This window comes from Haematobia irritans, chromosome 3 (genome assembly GCF_050003625.1).
Source record: "Haematobia irritans isolate KBUSLIRL chromosome 3, ASM5000362v1, whole genome shotgun sequence".
Lineage (NCBI taxonomy): Eukaryota > Metazoa > Arthropoda > Insecta > Diptera > Muscidae > Haematobia > Haematobia irritans.
This window is the reverse complement of record NC_134399.1, coordinates 107357424-107376201: the sequence shown is the minus strand read 5'-3', so window position 1 is coordinate 107376201 and position 18778 is coordinate 107357424. Positions and strand designations below refer to the sequence as shown.

At 35.1% G+C, this 18778-nt stretch overlaps 2 protein-coding genes across 3 annotated transcripts; one reads left to right on the top strand and one right to left on the bottom strand.

Moving 5' to 3' along the window:
* Window positions 1–57: 57 nt before the first annotated feature.
* Fer3HCH (Ferritin 3 heavy chain homologue) lies at window positions 58–13889 on the top strand. 2 transcript variants are annotated; one of them, XM_075298643.1, is made up of 3 exons: window positions 58–202; window positions 2601–2822; window positions 13612–13889. In XM_075298643.1, exons 1-3 carry the CDS (start codon window positions 191–193, stop codon window positions 13819–13821), a joined length of 444 nt encoding a protein of 147 aa, XP_075154758.1. In that variant the 5' UTR covers window positions 58–190; the 3' UTR covers window positions 13822–13889. The 2 variants fall into 2 exon arrangements, with proteins under 2 accessions (XP_075154758.1, XP_075154757.1); XM_075298642.1 differs by lacking the exon at window positions 58–202 and adding an exon at window positions 2255–2452.
* Window positions 13800–18502, bottom strand: LOC142228260 (putative alpha-aspartyl dipeptidase). The gene is made up of 3 exons (XM_075298641.1): window positions 18272–18502; window positions 17653–18213; window positions 13800–14034 (listed from the first exon to the last, which is right to left on the bottom strand). Exons 1-3 carry the CDS (start codon window positions 18385–18387, stop codon window positions 13974–13976), a joined length of 738 nt encoding a protein of 245 aa, XP_075154756.1. The 5' UTR covers window positions 18388–18502; the 3' UTR covers window positions 13800–13973.
* Window positions 18503–18778: the final 276 nt, after the last annotated feature.

Genomic DNA, 18778 nt, shown 5'->3' with positions numbered 1-18778 from the left:
ATATAGGCAAGTCAAACAAAAATAGATTGGTTAGAAGTATTTACTAATTTTTATGACTTTTTTGCAGATGGAAACTGTTAACAGAAAAGTGAGAAATAAAAGTTGCCAGTCCTTTCATTGTTATTTAGAAAGCAATACAAAAGCTTTTATGGAAAAACTATAATCCATCATACAATCAAGATATAAGAAAATGGCTTTGAAGGTAAGCATATTGAGGAATTATTACCAGGAAAACCCCAAATAGTCTTTTTTGAGATTTGAGATTTACACATAAACTCTTCAAAAGTTAGTTATGATTAAAATTGCAAAGTCTACTATTATTGATAGCAAAAACAAACGCCAACGGTACACAATATAAATTAAAAAATATTAAAAAATATGAAGCATTGTGTACAGGCGTTTTGACCTTTGCGCATTTTATTTTTGAGAGCCCTTCAATTAAGCGAATAATTCAAAATTAAACTTCAGAAGCAACAATAAAATGGTAGTTCATTGTAATTGGCTAAATCGGTCTTTTAAAGACTTAAATAAAATAAAAAAAGATAGAGAAGAGAACTAACTAAGGGTAAGGCCTTCCAAGTTCCTGAATGAACACGGCTACACGCAAGGCAAACAAATTTATACAGGAGTTTGACTTAGTTACACTTCGTGTCAGCCACTCTGTACTCTTTTATCAATAAGTGTTGCCAGATTCCATGCCTATTGCCAGATACTAGGTTAAGAGACCTTATTAAAACCTGGTTTGAACAGTTAAAAAATTAATTGGCACAATTAACTTTTTAATCAAACTCGGAAGACTAAGCCATTTTTTGGATATTTTGTAATGTTTAATTACAGGAGTATTTTAGAAATGAAATATTTAATCAAACTAAAAACACTAACGGCCATTTCCATGTAGCTTTGTTAGGCTTTAACTGCCAGTTAACAAAAGGTAAATCCCAAATATCTTCTCTTCGGTTAACTTTAACTGAAAAATTTTCGGCAGTTAAGTTCCTAACTGGCATATGGAATATATAGGCAAGATGGCAGCTACTCCCATAATACTTAAAAGTTCGGTTGTTAACGGAGAACTAACTGAGGTTCATGAAAATGGGCGTAAGTCAGTTTAGAAAGAGATTGAAAATAGTTACGTTTTTATTAAACAATTAATTGAATTTTGCAATCAACATCAATTAAATTTTTAATTGAATCAGTTTAAAAATTAATTAGAATTTGAAATCAATTAATTTTTCAATCAAGTATTTTGTGATGCTTGAATTTTGCAATCAACATCAATTAAATTTTTGACAAATCCGTTCAAAAATTAATTGGAATTTGAAATCACTTAATTTTTCAATCAAGTATTTTTTGATGCTCTTTAAAATTTGGATTGATACTATAATTTTATTGATTGAAGACATTTCAATTAAAACATTAATTGCATCAATTAATTTAATTGATTTGAAAATTCCAATTAATTTTTTTAATTTATTCAATTAAACATTTATTTAATGTTGTTGAAATTTTCTATTATTTGTTATTTGACACCAATTAATTTAATTGATGTTGATTGCAAAAATCTATTTTATAATAATTTTTAATTCATGTCGTTTAGAAAATTCAATCAGTTTTTTTATTAAGTCTTTTAATTAAATTGCGACAATTTTCACTTATTTTCTTAACTAACTTTCTTTGTTCTTAGTTTGATTTAAAAAAGTAAGTAAGTCTAAGTGGGAGCCAGCCCTTTTTGTTACGGGCTGGTCTCACCCTCCATAACCTAACCTAACCTAACATTACTGCAAAAAAATTTAATTTGCTTTATATTGGTTACTTTTAAAGTTTGGATGAAAATAAGATAAATTTATTGATGCTACTTGGTAATTCTTCTTACACTTCTTACCTTATGAAAAAAGACAGTCGGTGATTTTTGTTATTAGTAAAGTTGTTCTCTACGCATTTAGTGCGTCTGCCTACACTAATAGAAAAAGTTTCGTTATATTAACGAAATGTGTCGTTAAAAGTCAGCCAATGAAACAAATTCGTTAATACAACGAAATTTTTCGTTATTGTAACGAATTTTCAGTCAATCAACGTAAAATTTCGTACTATTAACGAATATTTTCATTGTATTAACGAAAATATTTCGTAATATTAATGAAAATTTTTCGTTGGCTGGCTTTTAATGAAATTTTCTTTGTGTGTACAGAGTTCATATGTTGAAAGTTGTCATAAAGAAGTTTGCTTTAAAAAATAAATTAAATATAAGTGACAACATTATTGTGTCATACTGGTAGCTTGTTAACATTTTGTTAGTGGCCTATTTTTTCTAAATATGAAATATTTTCGAAATTTTTGCATTTCTCGTCGTCTATTTTCTGTATTGGTTCAGGATAATTTCGCTAAAGAATGTGTAGATGCTCTTAATAAGCAAATAAATATGGAACTAAAAGCATTTTATAGCTACTTGGCTATGGTAAGATATATTGTTATAAGTGGGAAAGAGAACGAATAGTTTATAAAAGGAAAAAATAGCAGAATGTCTATGATTTTTGTCTTGACACGTTCTCATTGAATCTACAAGAATTCTGTTTTAAAATAAAATTTTGATTTCTATTATTTAGGCCTTTTATTTCAATCGAAGCGATGTTTCCTCACCCGGAGCATACAAATTTTTCAAGACAGCCAGCGAAGAGGAACATAAACATGCCCTGCTTATTATGGATTATATGAACAAACGAGGTGGTGATTTAAAATTAAGTGCAATTGAAAGTCCAAAAATATCATATGAATCTATAAAGGATGCAATGTTAGAAGCATTGAATATGGAAAAAGATGTAAATACGGTAAGTGTTTCTTGAAAGCATATGCCCATATAAGTTCAATTGCAAGGCCAAAATATCTTATGATAATAAAGTGACAAAAATTGATGTAACATAGGTCCTCCCTATTGAATTCAAATTGTGATTTAAAAGTGTCTGAAAAAATATAAGATGTTTGCTGATGACATTTAGGAGCTTTTTAAGGATATTGGAGAAAAGCTATAGGCGAAAAAGATTCTTGACAATACTTTGGGTAGCATTTAGAATTTAAAAATTTTAGGAAATGTTCGATTAACCATGAAAATATAACAGCAAAAACCGACTGCTGTTGGTAGAATTTTTATATGAGTGCGGGGTTGTTTATAAGTATATCATTAACTGTTTTTTTGATGCTATGGAAAATTAAAATGACCAAACAAAAGGGAAGTTATCTGTTAAAAAATTTCCACATCCTCATCAAACAATTGAAGTCCAATTATCAGACTTATAGGTAATTCATATCACAATTATTGAAATCGAGCTTCAAAAAATTGAATATTTCCGCATCATAGATAAACTATAGGGCTGTTTTCTTTTTGCACTGGATATGCTAAGCCGTGAAGGACTAAAAGAAAACAGAGTACTCCAGGACATCTCAAAAAATATGCAACACTGCCATCAGCTGTTTAAAAACAATCACAGAAAAGAAGTGAAATATTGCATTTTTATTGAATGAAATGCTCCAATTAGTAATAAATATTTACTGCTACGATTATTTATGACACTGTACCACATTGAATTTCATGTTTTTCGATAAATTAGTCACAATAAATTGCTATTGTGAAACAAAGAAGCATCACTTTATCAAAATACAATCTGGCAACATCGGCGCGACTTGTACTGATGAGATGTTCTGGATAGAACACCAGTGCAACGATGTTCTGGATAGCTGATACAAATGTTGCATTCAGTGCAAAAAGAAAACAGCCCATATGAAGTCAAACAGAGACTCCAGAAAACCCAAAACAGTTAAACTTGTCTTAAAATTAGTAAAATTATTATTGAAACTAAAGTTAAACTATTGAAAATTTTGAAAAAAAAAAATGCTTCGGCTTTGGTCAATCGGCTTCATCATGCCGTATGGCGATTATCAAATTTTGGCCGAAAGCCGAATACGATCTGTTTATCCTAAAATCGGTTCTCGCATTTTTATTTTTTAAACACTCATATACCCTTCACCACTACTGTGGTACAGTAGTTTACAATAACTTTGTGCATTTGTATGTAACGTCAAGAAGGAGCAGTCTGAGATCCATCGTTCGTCTTAGAATTAAATACTGAGTCGATATAGCGATGTCCGTCTGTCTGCCTGTCTGCTCAGAGCTTAGGTCCGATTGTCCTCGAATTTGGCACGGGGTCTTATTTCCTCTCAAAGATCGCTATTGATTTTGAAAAAAAAAAAAACGGTACAGATTTAGATATAGCTATCATATATAGTTATCACCGATCTGGTCATAACTGGCGTGTTTATTAACCGATCTTCTTCAAATCCCAAAATATCATCCATATCGGTTCAGATTTAGACATAGCTCTTATAAATATCTTTCACCCGATATGCACTTATATGGTCTCCGAAGCCAGAGTTTTACCCTGATTTGCTTGAAACAAGGAGTACAATTGATAGTGTTGTAAATTGCGACAAATTTAGTTGAAATCGGTTCAGATTTAGATATAGGTCCCATATATATCATTAGGCCGTTTTAGACTCCTATGACCATAGAGGCCAAAGTTTTATTCCGATTAATGTGATGCTTTGCACTGGGAATAGAATTAATATTATAGCTAGTCAAATTTGGCTAAACTCGGTTCCGATTTAAATATAGCTCCCATATATATCTTTGGCCCGATATGAATTTAATCGGCCCTAGGGCCAAATTTTTTGAAGTTACTTCCTTCAAATTTTTCAAAAAGAGTACAATTGATGATATTGTCAAGTATACTAAATTTCGGTGATATTGGTTCAGATTTTGATAGAGTTTCCATTCGCCCGATTTAGATTCATATGACCACCGGAGACCAAAATGTAATTTTTGCCAAATTTAGTTCAAATTGGTTAATATTTGGATATAGCTCCCACATATACGCATGAATTGGGGAAATTATTATACACCCATTTTCAACCGGTTTTTACACGAATTTGTGAAATAATTCACTGCTGAGAAATAATAGTCGTTGTTTGCTATTACACAGACAATTTTTTTGTCTTCAATCACGAAAGTAATTGATCCATTAAATGTTAAAAAAAGAACAAAATGTTCACAACCAATAACGTTTCCTTATTTTAATATATAGTACATAGCCACACAAACGAAACATTGCCCATTATATAACATGTATATATTTATATATGTAGAAATATATAAATTCCAATGTAGAATAAGTGGACATATTTTGTTTTTGTTTTTAAGCTACACTTGTAGTTTAGTCAATGCATGGCTTTAAGCTGAGATCAAAAACAACAATAACGATTGAAGAGAAGCCAACAATAACAAACAAACGAATCAAAAAATTTTTAATTGAAATGGTAGTATCAATAAAACAAATATATACAGCACTAAGTTCGGCCGGGCCGAATCTTAAATACCCACCACCATGAACCAAATATTAGGGTATCCTTTGAAATTTCAGGAGGGCTTGAGGACTTGAGGACACTCCCGAAGATAAATTTAAAGATTTCACCTATGAGGACTATATCAGATTCTGGATTTATAAGAACCATTTTTGTTTGAGTTTTAGAGGAATCATTAACATCTATTGTAAGTGTGCAAGAAAATTATAATATAACGTCTTGATTTGAAATCTTAAATCTGTAGAAGTAAAATCTGGAAATTTTACATTGAGTTTCAAGCAATTTTCATGATCAGAATACGGTATTCCACCGTCGAACTGAACGGACGTGTTTTCTAATAGCGGAGTATTTCATCGTAATAAGTACTTATTACGAATTTCACGTGTGGTGGAAATAATAAACCACCATGCAGCGAAATTCAAAGTCATCCACGGGTTGCTAACTTCAGGACCCAGTGGACGGGTAACGACTGAAGTAAATTTGGGCAGCGACCAAGAGTCAGGCCCAATTAGTCGACCTGTAGACGGGTCGACTGGCGGTGACACTTTGTCAAGTCGAACCTTTTCTAAGGTGACGACATCAAAAGGAGGCAATCCCTCTCGAAAGAGATTCAAGGAACGAAGAAATGCTTTGTTTATCCTAAAGAAATTAGGATCAGTCGACCCAAGCACGTTGTCGGCTAAGCAAAGCGATTCCTTAAAATGGGCTCAAGGAATTCTTGAAGCTGGAAAAAGGGAACGATCACCGGATGAGCTGCCATCCTCTAAACGGGATCAAAGTTGCAAAAGACAGCCTTGTGATGGCTATTATTAATAAAGGAGCATTGGACGGTATGATTCCAAGGCAAAAATGGGGGGAAATTGAGAACGCGATGTCTGGTGTCTACTCAGAGGTGCGAAAAAAGTTTCCCGGACCAAGTCCTCGACGGCAAGATGCTGGATGGTATCAAGGACGATATAAGTTAATAGCTTTTGCAGACCAGAGGCCTATGGATTGCTTTAAAGCTGCATTGATGCTAATTGGTGAAGTTTGGGAAGGAGCCGCTTTGGAGTTAGTCGATAAAAAAGACATACCGGCTAAACCTAGAGCACATGCATGGATACCGGCAAACCCTCCTGATCCTGAGTCAATACTAGAGAGACTAAAATAATGTAACCCAGATCTTCCAACCGCCGATTGGAAGGTTGGTCGTTTGGATGAGGTGGATGGACCAAGACGACATGCGGTGTTTATATTAAACATAGAGTCGCTGCCGCATCTAGCCCAGACCCAAGGACGCGTAAGTTATGGCTTTCATGATGTCCATATGAAGGTATACAAAAGCGATCAGCCAAAGGATTCCGAAACGGACAAGCCTCCGGTAGAGTCAGCAGTGAAAAAATCTCCTGGCGAAGCCGAAGGAGACATAAAACCTGCAGACTATGGCGAAAATCATATGCGGGAAGTTTCTACAGGCTCAAGCCTCACCAAAGCTGAACCGCGGATTGTTGCGAGAGTCTCCGAGATCTGTGAAGAGGAAGCCCTTGATGACTCAATTGAAGCGGCTGATGTGACGGTGGTTGAAAATTTGGATGGTTCTACGGTTCCTCCAGATAAATCTTCACCATTGTAAGGCCGCTTGTGCTGCCTTTAAAGTTCTCCTGATGAAAGGAGACATAGATATAGTTCTTATTCAAGAACCATACATATATAAGAACAAGATCTGTGAATTAAGCACTCCGGGTTTCAAACTTTTGCATAATACCGGTAACGATATAAATCGAGCATGTATAATTGCTAAAAACGAACTAAACTTGTTTCTGCTTCCTTCATTGAGCAATGCAGACACTGTCGTAGCCAGTCTAGAGATATCCACATGCAACTATTGGGTATCTTCGGTCTACATGGGACATGATAGGGAGATGCCACCCTGTGCCGCTAAGACCTTAGTTGAGGAGTCACTAAAAACAAAGACAAAACTCATTATGGGATGCGATGCAAATGCACATCATAGTATTTGGGGAAGTAGTGATACTAATGCAAGGGGAGAGTCGCTAATAGAGTTTATTTTGCGTACTAACCTGGTAGTTTGCAATAAGGGAGATGCACCAACCTTCGTCACCAGGAACAGACAAGAGGTTTTGGACGTAACGTTGACCTCTCCGGAACTGAATGATAAGATATCTGAGTGGCAAGTTTTGAGGGAACATAGCTTCTCAGATCATCGCTACATCAGTTTCAGATTGGCTGTTCGTACTTCAAAGACCATATTTCCGCCAAATGTTAGGAAAGCTGATTGGAATAGGTATAGGGAATCGTTCAATTCGATGATACCGGAAATGCCGGAGACAAATATGAGCACTGTGCAAGATATCGAACACGCAGTGGAGCGGATTACTAAGGCCTTCAACATTTCACTGAAAGCTGCTTGCCCTAGAGGAAAGCCAAGGGGAAAAAATCGGCCGCCATGGTGGACTACGGAGTTAAGTAATATGAGGAAATCCTGCAGGAAGCTCTTTAACAAAGCAAAGTCCACAAGAGCTCCGGAGGATTGGGACACTTACAAGATGAATCTGAGAGAATATAAACGAGAACTGAGAAGGTCTCAACAAAACTCTTGGGATGATTACTGTAGCAGTATTGAGAATACGTTAGAGGCTTCCAGACTACGGAAGGTACTAGCATCCACTAACACCGCTCCAGGTTTCATTAAAACATCGGAGGGAAATTGGACAACCTCCAGTGAGGAGACGTTGGAGGTACTTTTGGACACACACTTCCCTGGAAATCAGACGGTTGAACCATGTTCCGGCGGTGTAATAGAGGCTCAGCGATCATTTCCTATCGAGGAAATTGTGTCGGAATCTAGATTAAAATGGGCTTTAAATAGCTTTGGACCATTCAAATCCCCCGGACCTGATGGAATTACTCCGGCGGAGTTACAGGCAGTGGCTGAAAGAATTATCCCCTGGTTGACGGTGATATATAAACGATGTGTAAACTTAGCATATATTCCAGAAAAGTGGAGGGAAACAAAAGTCGTCTTCATACCTAAAGCAGGAAAAGCCTATCACTCGAGTGCGAAGGATTTCCGACCAATCAGCTTATCCTCATTCCTACTTAAGACCCTGGAGAGGATGATAGACATGTATCTTAGAACTAGCGTGGATTCAAGTTTGCTCTCGAAACGACAGCATGCATACTCGAAGGGCAGGTCTACTGAGACCGCATTGCATGAACTAGTCAGCTTTATTGAAAGCTCACTATCTGTCAAAGAATACACAATCGTGGCGTTTCTAGACATCGAAGGGGCGTTCAATAATGTCCATCCGAGCTCGATATTACATGGACTGACAACTCTGAATGTTGATCCAGGTATACTTAGGCTGTTAGACGAACTTCTAATAAAGAGACGTATTTCAGCCACACTAGGGCAAGCAAACATACAAAGGTATGTGAACAGAGGCACTCCCCAAGGAGGAGTTCTATCACCTCTTCTTTGGAATGTTGCTATAAACAACCTTCTGGTTTCCCTAGAAAAAGAAAGGATAAAAGTGGTGGCATACGCAGATGATGTGGCGCTAGCAGTCAGGGGAAAATTCCCATCCACAATCAGAGATATTATACAGAGAGCTCTCCGGATGACTGAGAAATGGGCGAAAGATAATGGTCTTGGTGTAAATCCAGCAAAGACAGAACTAGTCATGTACTGCAAAGATCGCAAAACTCCCACGGTTAGGCCCATTTCCTTAGGGGGTACTGAAATTCCCTTTGGTGAGTGTGCAAAATACCTTGGCGTTATTTTGGACAGGAAGCTGAATTTTAGGCTTAATATTGAAGAGAGGGCGAGAAAAGCCACGATAGCTTTGTACTCGTGCAAAAAGGCAATAGGGAAAAAGTGGGGACTAAAACCAAAAATTGTGCATTGGCTATACACGGCAGTAGTTAGACCTATAATGCTATATGGTGTTGTAGTCTGGTGGCCGGCACTTCAGAAACCGACTTCTTTAGATAAAGTTCAGCGTATGGCGAGCTTATGTATCTCAGGCGCATTTAGTAAGACAGGAACAGACTCCCTTAATGTCATGCTACATCTATTGCCTTTAGACATTTTGGCCAAAGAGTCAGCTGCAACAACGGCTGTGCGGTTGCGCGAGCTATCGCTGTGGTCGGAAAAAATGTACGGTCATAGTTCGGTCCTCAAAATAATGCCATATGTGCCTAAGGTAGTGGATTATACCCTGGCAAAACCACTTTTCGACAAAAAGTTTGAAACTCTAATTCCCAACAGTGAGGCGTGGTGTACACAGACCCCGGGGAATAAAAGATATATAGATTTCTATACTGATGGCTCCAAATTGGATGGACAAGTGGGGTTCGGAGTATATTCTAATGATCTGGCACTTCGAATAGCGAAAAGATTACCTAATCACTGTAGTGTTTTTCAGGCTGAAATATTGGCAATAAGAGAGGTGGCGAATTGGCTGAGAAGTAATGTTCCAAAAAATGTGGGCATTAATATATACTCAGACAGTCAACCTGCAATAAAATTCTTGGACTCTGTGTTCCTCAACTCGAAAACGGCCATCGACTGCCGCAAATCTCTCAATGAGATGGCTGAGCAGTACAATATTCACCTAATATGGGTGCTTGGCCATAGGAACATACCGGGGAACTGCGAAGCGGATGAGTTGGCAAGGCTAGGGACTACCTTACATATTCCAGGGGAACTAGAATTTGTTGGTATGCCCCTAGCTACCTGCAAGCTCATGCTGCGTGAGAAGGCTGTTATGATGGCAAATGTTCGATGGGAGAATTGCAAGGGTTGTAACGACACCAAGCAAATATGGCCCCATTTCAACTTAAACCGCACATTAGATATGCTAATGTTCTCGAGACGTCAGATATCACTCCTGATATCTGCTATAACGGGTCGCTGCCTGAGAGGCGATTTTGCAAAAACTATTGGCGCGAAGTATAATGACTATTGTATGAGCTGTCATGATGCGGAGGAAAAAGAATCAATTAAACACCTCTTGTGTGAGTGTCCTGCATTTTGTGTAAAGCGCAAGCAACTTTTAGGAGCATATAGGTTCAGATTACTGGCGGATCTGGAAAACGTTAACTTAAGCAGTCTGCTAATGTTTTTGGTACAATCTGGTTGGTTCAACAAAGAAAAATAATCCAGAAGGTTCAGCGGTTAAAACTAGAAGTGCCCATATGTAATAGGTACTTTTAGTTAATGTGGTATCACAATGGACTGAATAGTCTAAGTGAGCCTGAATCTTAATCGGGCTGCCACTTTAACCTAACCTAACCTAACCATGATCAGTGCGACTTCTACACCCTCAAGAAGTGAAGTCGGTCTATATCGAGGCATTACCAAATGGACCGATAAAAACTTAATCCGATACACGTTTTTGAGCCTAAATACGTGAGCCTAAAATACCAGAATATTTACAATTTCAGGCAAATCAGATAAAAACTACGGTTTCTAGAAACCCAATGAGTTAAATCGGGAGATCGTTCTTATGGGGGCTATACTAAAATATGGACCGATACTCACCGTTTTCGGCACACCTCTTTGTGACCCGAAAATACCTCTAGATTTCTAATTTCAGGCAAATAGGATAAAAACTTCGGATTCTAGAAGCCCAAGAAGTAAAATCGGGAAATCGGTCTATATGGGAGCTATACCAAAATATGGACCGATACTCACCATTTTCAGCACACCTCTTTATGGTCCTAAAATACCTCTAGATCAGAGAATGAAGCCGCCGAGTGACGCCGCCGATTTTAGCCGTCGCCGACCCGTTTTTAGCAGTCGACGCCGCCGCCGAATATGACGACTCATCTCGACTCAAATTTAGCCGCCAATTAATCTAAAATATTGATTTGTATCAGAAAAATTTAATAATATTTGTTATAGTTTTTGCCAACATTTTGAACTTTCCACCTTCAATGAATTAGTATCAAGTTGCTATAATAGTTTTACAAAAATTTAGCTCAAAAAATTTGAATGAAATGTAAATTTGATTGTAGAATTGGTTGTACAACAAATCTCATTACAATTCGGAAAATTTCAAATTGATTTTATAATACATAATTTTGCGCCGCCGAATAGATCATTTTTTATCGGCTTAGCCGCCAAGCCGCCGCCGCCGAAGACAAATATTCAGTGTCAGCCGCCGCCGACAAAAATGGGTCGGCTTCATTCTCTGCTCTAGATTTCCAATTTCAGACAAATTGGATAAAAACTACGGTTTCTATAAGCCCATGACCCCAAATCGGGAGGTCGTTTTATATGGGGACCATACCAAAACATGGACCGATAGTCACAATTTTTGGCACACGTATTTGTGGTCCTACAATACCTCTAGATTTCCAATTTCAGGTAAATTGAATAAAAACTGCGGTTTCTATAAGCCCAAGAAGTAAATTCGGGAGATCGGTCTATATGGGGGCTATATCAAAACATGCACACCTCTTTATGGTCATAAAATACCTCTAGATTTCAAATTTCAGGCAAATTGGATAAAAACTACGATTTCTATAAGCCCAAGACCCCAAATCGGGAGGTCGGTTTATATGGGGACTATATCAAAACCTGGACCGATATAGCCCATCTTCGAACTTGACCTGCCTGCAGACAAAAGACGAGTTTGTGCAAAATTTCAGCACGATTGCTTCATTATTGAAGACTGTAGCGTGATTACAACAGACAGACAGACGGACAGACCGACATCGTTATATCGTCTTAGAATTTCTCCCTGATCAAGAATATATATACTTTATATAGTAGGAAATCGATATTTCGATGTGTTACAAACGGAATGACAAACTTATTATACCCCCGTCACCATTCTATGGTGGTGGGTATAAAAAATAATTGATTCAAATAGTTTTTGTAACTGATTTTTATTTTAATTAAATATTTAGTGCAATCACTTTAATTTCAAATTGAATATTTTTTGTTTTTAATTTTAATTGGGAAAAATTTTGGTGATTTTTATTTTCTGTGTAATAACAAAGTGATTTTTGTATGAGAATACATCCCAGCAAAAAACATGCTGAATTTTCAGCATCTTTGTAAGGGAAGTCAAAGTCAATCAGCGCTTACCTCTGCGAGGATTTCACTGATGAATTTATAAGGAAATGTCACACTTCTTAGTATGAAATTCAGCGCTTACAGAAGCAGTACATTTACATGAGGAAATCATTGCAAGGTTAGTGCGCTTAAGAATGCATATAATAATTACAAATATTGGAACCTTTATAGCGCTAAATAATACCAGATTGCCTTTAATTAAATTAAACAATATATAAAACAAGAGAACTCAAAATGAGTTGAATCGTCCGCAAAGCACGTCTTTATACTTCAAACACAATACATCAACTGACTTATTTTTACAAATATGTCTTCGCACAAAATCGTTCGTTCGTAAGAAATCGTGATAAAAAAAACACAAAAAGCTCTTGCTTACAGAAGTACAACTTGGTAAGCGAAGGAGGAAGCACCCGCTTACTCTAGTGCAACGAAATTGCGCTAATTTCAGCACTTCAATATTTTAACAAATTTTTGTTGGGCGTTCAATAAAAAATTATTAAGTGCGTCGCTCGCTATAAACGAAGAACTTGCTTACACCTTAAGAAGAAGTAGCGCTGAATTCTGTACTTACAACTATGCGCAGAATAGTATTGCCTACGGTACACTAAAAAAAGTGAACTCTCTATTTCACTAAAGCCAATTTAACTTTATTTTAGTTCATGGAATTATTATGTTTGGTGAAAGTTTTCTTTACTCTAATATTTTTTTTGCGTTAGTTAAATTAGGAACGTATGTCACTAAAGACATTCTTGCAATTTTGAACTCAAAATTTTTCCTTGAAACTACAAAATTTTCTTTAACAAGTGAAAAAACTTAATTATGTGTAATAACTTTTTTCTTGAAATTGTAGATACATATTTACTTATTTTAATGACATCGGCGTGATGCTAGCGTTTGTAATACTGTTTAGTTAACTATTTTTTCAGTGTATGAACACTAATATTTAAGTGCTTCCAATTTTATAATTATTTTTTTGCTGGGATGTCAATATAATTAGCATTAGATTATATCGGCACATCCGACCTACGGGTATTTCTTACAATTTTCTTTCCTACGAGTTTTTGATTCAAATCTTCCTTTAGTTAACCGGTAACGTACATGAATTCAATTAATTTCAGGCTCTTCTAGAAGCCCATGCAATTGCTTCCAAAAACAATGATCCAAATATGTGTGATTTTATCGAAGAGAATTTCTTGCAAGAACAAGTGGATGGAATAAAACAATTGGCCGATTATGTAACACAAATTGAAAATTCTGAAAATGATCTCGGAAGCTATTTGTTTGATAAATATTTAACACAAGAATCTGATGGTATGCATAAAAAATAAGATTTATTATCTATAAATGTAGAAACAGAAGAAAATATAATATACAATATTTACTCTTCAACCAATAACAGTGTTTACACATTATTATCATCGTCAATTCCTTGAGTTGGCCATTGATTGATAAGTTCATAGATAATCACATTTTCTTTACTTTATAGTTTCAATAAAAAGCTTAAATCCGAATTTGGTTCATATTCCAATGGATCCGCATTGCTACAACAAATAAAATACAATAAATAATGCATTATTTTTCTAAATGACATAAATTAATGTTTTCTGGTCTAAGAAATTATCACTGCTACAGGGTAGCTGATACGAGGTATTACCAACTTCACAACGCTATACATATAAAACCAGATAGTTGTTTCATTGCCAGCTCATTATATTACTTACAAGACATCAATATTTATTTTAAAAAGAATCATTTGTGAGGTGTTGAAGTTTAACGTCCAATTTTTCATATCCAAAACGATAATTTTCGTTGGACTAGGATGTCCAAAACAGTTTAAATCTGTGATTTTGACGTTTCAGCGTTTTTTTTCGTATATGAGAAATGTCCTGTAATAGTTTGGCTGTGTTATAGTGGGCTGGGAAATAGCAAGGGCCTATGGTTGTCAAAGTGAACAATATGTTCGTGTATCTCACTATAAATCGTTATAATGATACTGGTAACGTTGCAAAACCCCATGGTGGTGGTTCAACAAAAAATTGCACTACTAACTGATGATTCGGAGAGCGAAGGCTCGAACTCAACGAAATCCACGTATTTGGGCCAATCAAATAGCTAAAGATCTGAAAATATCCCGTGAAAGGATATTCAACATATCTTGGAAATTGAGCTCTATACCAAAGAACTCGAAAGAGCAAAGGAGATGCTGAATTAGAATCAACGTGTTGAATATCCAAACATCACGTTTTCTAACCACATAAATTTCCGAATTGAAACTCCCAAAATGATCTTGTTAATTTATACGAGCGCAAGTACAAAAATTTGAATCTACACTGAAAAAAAAAAATATTTACGTAATATTAAAAATTACGCAACCTAAATTTTAGGATGCGAAATTTACAAAATATTAAGGACAAATTTCTTAAAAATAATGAAATTTTAATTAAAATAAAGTATGTAATCTTTGTTTCAAAAATTTTTTTTCGTTAAATTTAGAACGTTAATTTTGTAAATTTGCGTTCCTCCGCTAAAGTCGAATGTCTTTGAACTAATGCTAATTTTCCTTAAAGTAAATAAACACATTTTTGATTTAAAGAAATTGTCCTTAAATTAACTGAAATATTGAAACTTTACATTTAAGATAAAAACGCTTCAAATATAGGCTAAGACTTATTTTGAGGATTTAGCGCCTTTGGTTTAAAGTTTTTTGGAATTAAAAAAAACATTTTTTAGTTTGAAGTATCCATTATAATTTAAGTTTTTAAACTGGCATTTGTTTGTACGTGAGTACCTTTATTAATAAACCGCGAGAAGAGAATGAAAATGTGATGAATGAGGTCTGTATACTAATTTTAATTTTATTGGTCCTACATTCAAAGCCAGATAGGTCTCTAAAAATTTCTTTATTTTAAAGAAGCCGCATCTTTGGCTCGGAATCAATACCAAAATCTTTAAGGGAAGGTAAAAATCTTTGGATCCAAGTAAACTTTTTTTGAGTGTACACGGAAAAAAATATTTACGTGATATTAAAGATTCGCAACTTAAATTTTTGGGATGCGCAATTTACAAAATATTAAGGACAAATTTCTTTAAAAAAAAATTAAATAAAGTTTATAATGTTTGCTTTAAATTTTTTTGTTATTAAATTTATGGCACAAATTTTGGACATTTGCGTACCTCCGTTAAAGTCGTATGTCTTTGAACTAAGGCAAATTTTCTTTAAAGAAAAACAAAACAAATATTTGATTTAAAGAAATCGTCCTTAAATTAACGGAAATATCGAATTTTTAGATTTACGATAAAAACGCTTCAAATATAGGCTAGCACTTATTTTGAGGATTCAGCATCTTTGGTTTAATTTTTTTTTTTTTGAATTAAGAAAACTTTATGTACTTTGAAGTATCCATTATAATTTGCAGTTTTAAACTGGATTTTTTTGCACTTGAATAGCCTTATTAATATAGCGCGAAAAGAGATTAAAAATTCGATAAATGAAATCTCTATCCTAATTTTAATTTTATTGATCCTAAATATAAACCCAAATAGAATGCAAAAAAAATGTTTTTATTTTAAAGAAGCCTCATCTCGGAATCAATACCAAAATCCTTAAGGGAAGATCAAAATCTTTGGTGCAAGTAAACTTTTTTTGAGTGTACAAGCGGTCATCCTGAGTAATTTGCCATCTGTAGTAATGGTGTACGCAGCAGTAGTTAACGATGGCCGATTTCCGAATGATTTCATCAAGTGAGGCGTCAAAGTAGACACAGAAGAGGAATATGATCACCTCAGTCATATTTCAAGAGCAAAATGTTGTTTTTTGGATGGTGACCATGTAACATGTTTGTCACAAAAATATTGGTTTCTCGCCACATAACATAACATGCTTGTCGAAAGCAGATACACAATTTCCAAGAAAATAACATGAATATAACAAACATGTTATATGGTCACCAGGGTTGGCCTGTCGCAAATTTTGACTTTTGCGACATACGTTTACGACGGTATAATACGTATGTCGCCAAAGTCGTAAACCTAGTGTAGAAAACTTAATTTGGAATTAAAGAAATTGTGAATATTTATTAATTTAACTAAATTAAATAAAAGGTATGTAAAAAGGAATGTAAAAAATGCTTTATATTGTATTTATTCAAAACTCTACTAGATTTACGTCTCTCATTCACAACTTCAAACTATTCTTGGTTTTCGTGGTCCACAATGTCCATCAACGAATGACTAGTTGCATCTACGAATGACTAGCTAATATTTTGAAAATTTTAATTAGTATGGAAATTGACTCTAATAAGCCAAAAAGTGATTTTATAAAATTCTCTCTAAACAGCAATTCACTTATGTAAGACTTAAGGTTGAATTACACACCATGCGTCAATCCGTGCGTTAATGGAAGGTTTGTTTTTTTCTGTTTGTGGCAGACTTTTCGAGCTTTTGATTTCAAAGAGAAATTTCAACTCATCAATCATCGGACACATTGAACGCATGATATGTAATTCTACCTTTAAGTAGTTTTCCTTCCTTCCAGTTTCTGCAGTAATTTGTGAAAGGTTAACCATGAGCGAGTACCGACCGTCACGTTTACCGCACCATCGAGTAGTTTATAGTAATTTTGGCTTCGAGTTTCCAATTGATATAACCATATTCTCAAGTTTTTTAAACTCGTTAATAATTTTATGAACATTCCTGGGAATTGAAACTTCTTCGCATATATCATCATCTTGGTCATTCGCTACCTATCTGAAGGTTCTGAAGTACTATTTGGAGTACTTCAATGTACAATGTACTCTTTCTACATTTACGACGTGTATGTAACGTTTACGACGTTTACAACTTTGCGACAGTTGCAAACCTTAAAAAGTTTGATACAGACCATCTCTAATGGTCACTATCCAAAAATAACAATTTGCTCTTGAAATATATTTGATCATATTCCTTTTCTTTTCCTATGTTCGCTGATCATAGCGGTTTATTATCGCAAATACATTTGGAAATTATTTGATAACGACGAAGAGATTCTCATATTAACTTACTCCCGCTCATTTTTGTTATTTGAATCAATAAAAGATGTTCGATTTGGTAGCACTTCGTGTCAGCAACCCTGTTAAATTTACCCACACATTGAGAAAACATCCGCAACTCAATAAACTTACGGTCTGAATAATTTCGCTTTTCTATCGCCCACCAATGTGGCTTTATCACCATGTACCAATAGAGCCGTTCCCTCTCGCAAACCCAATACTGGTAATTTGGCATATTCTAGATATTCGTTTATACGTTCATCTCTTGTTTCACCTTTATGCTCAGTATTAGGATCTGTTTCCAAGTAATGTGGATTAATATTGAATGGTACCAAACGTAAGGCTTCAAATGTTGGAGGATAAACCACGGGCATATCATTTGTTGTATTTATGGAAAGAGTGGCCACATTTGTTCCAGCACTACTACCCATATAAGGAATGCCCTTTTTCAGAACTTGTTCCCTGAGAGGATCTACAAGTTTCTTTTCATACAATGTTTTCAGTAGCACGAAAGTGTTACCGCCACCCACAAATATAGCTTGAGCTGTTGAAATGGCTTCCACGGGATCTTTTTTTGTATGGATACCCTCAACTTTATAACCCCAAGGTGTTAAGGCAGCACTTACAGTTTCTGTATATTTGTCATGATCGATTAAGGCGTATGGTACAAATAAAACAGTTTCCACATTTTTCCTGCATAATAAGAACGTATAGAATTTAAAACTAAATTGGAATGATATACTTCATTTACCTCTTCAAAAACTCCATTATCTGAGGTTTGGCATGTTCCAGATATCCATAACCATGAACACGAGAGGATGACAATAGCAATACAGCTCTTTCAGCCATTTTCATAACCTTCTGCATGAAAGTATTTCTTCAAACTGAATTTTCTCTATTGTAAATTAAAGACTTATCACTTTGTTGCGGTGGTGGAGTGAATTTTGGTTTTTATTACTGATAAACCCCCTTGCAATTCAATACAATCGAACTTACACATGACAACACAAAAGAAAACAATTGTTAAAGTGTATCCAGCTGATTACACTAGCATACATGAATATTAGAAAAAAAAGTTTCTTCTCACATTTTGTATTGATATTTATAGCCATGCAACTGAAAAGTCTGCTAAAACAGCAAAATGTTTGCTGGAAGAGGGAAGGCAGTAATTGTTTGCTGAAATAGCAAATACTGTCTGTTATTTTTTACCAATTACAGTAATAGTGGTTTGGTTTGTCTTAAACAAACAAAAAAGATA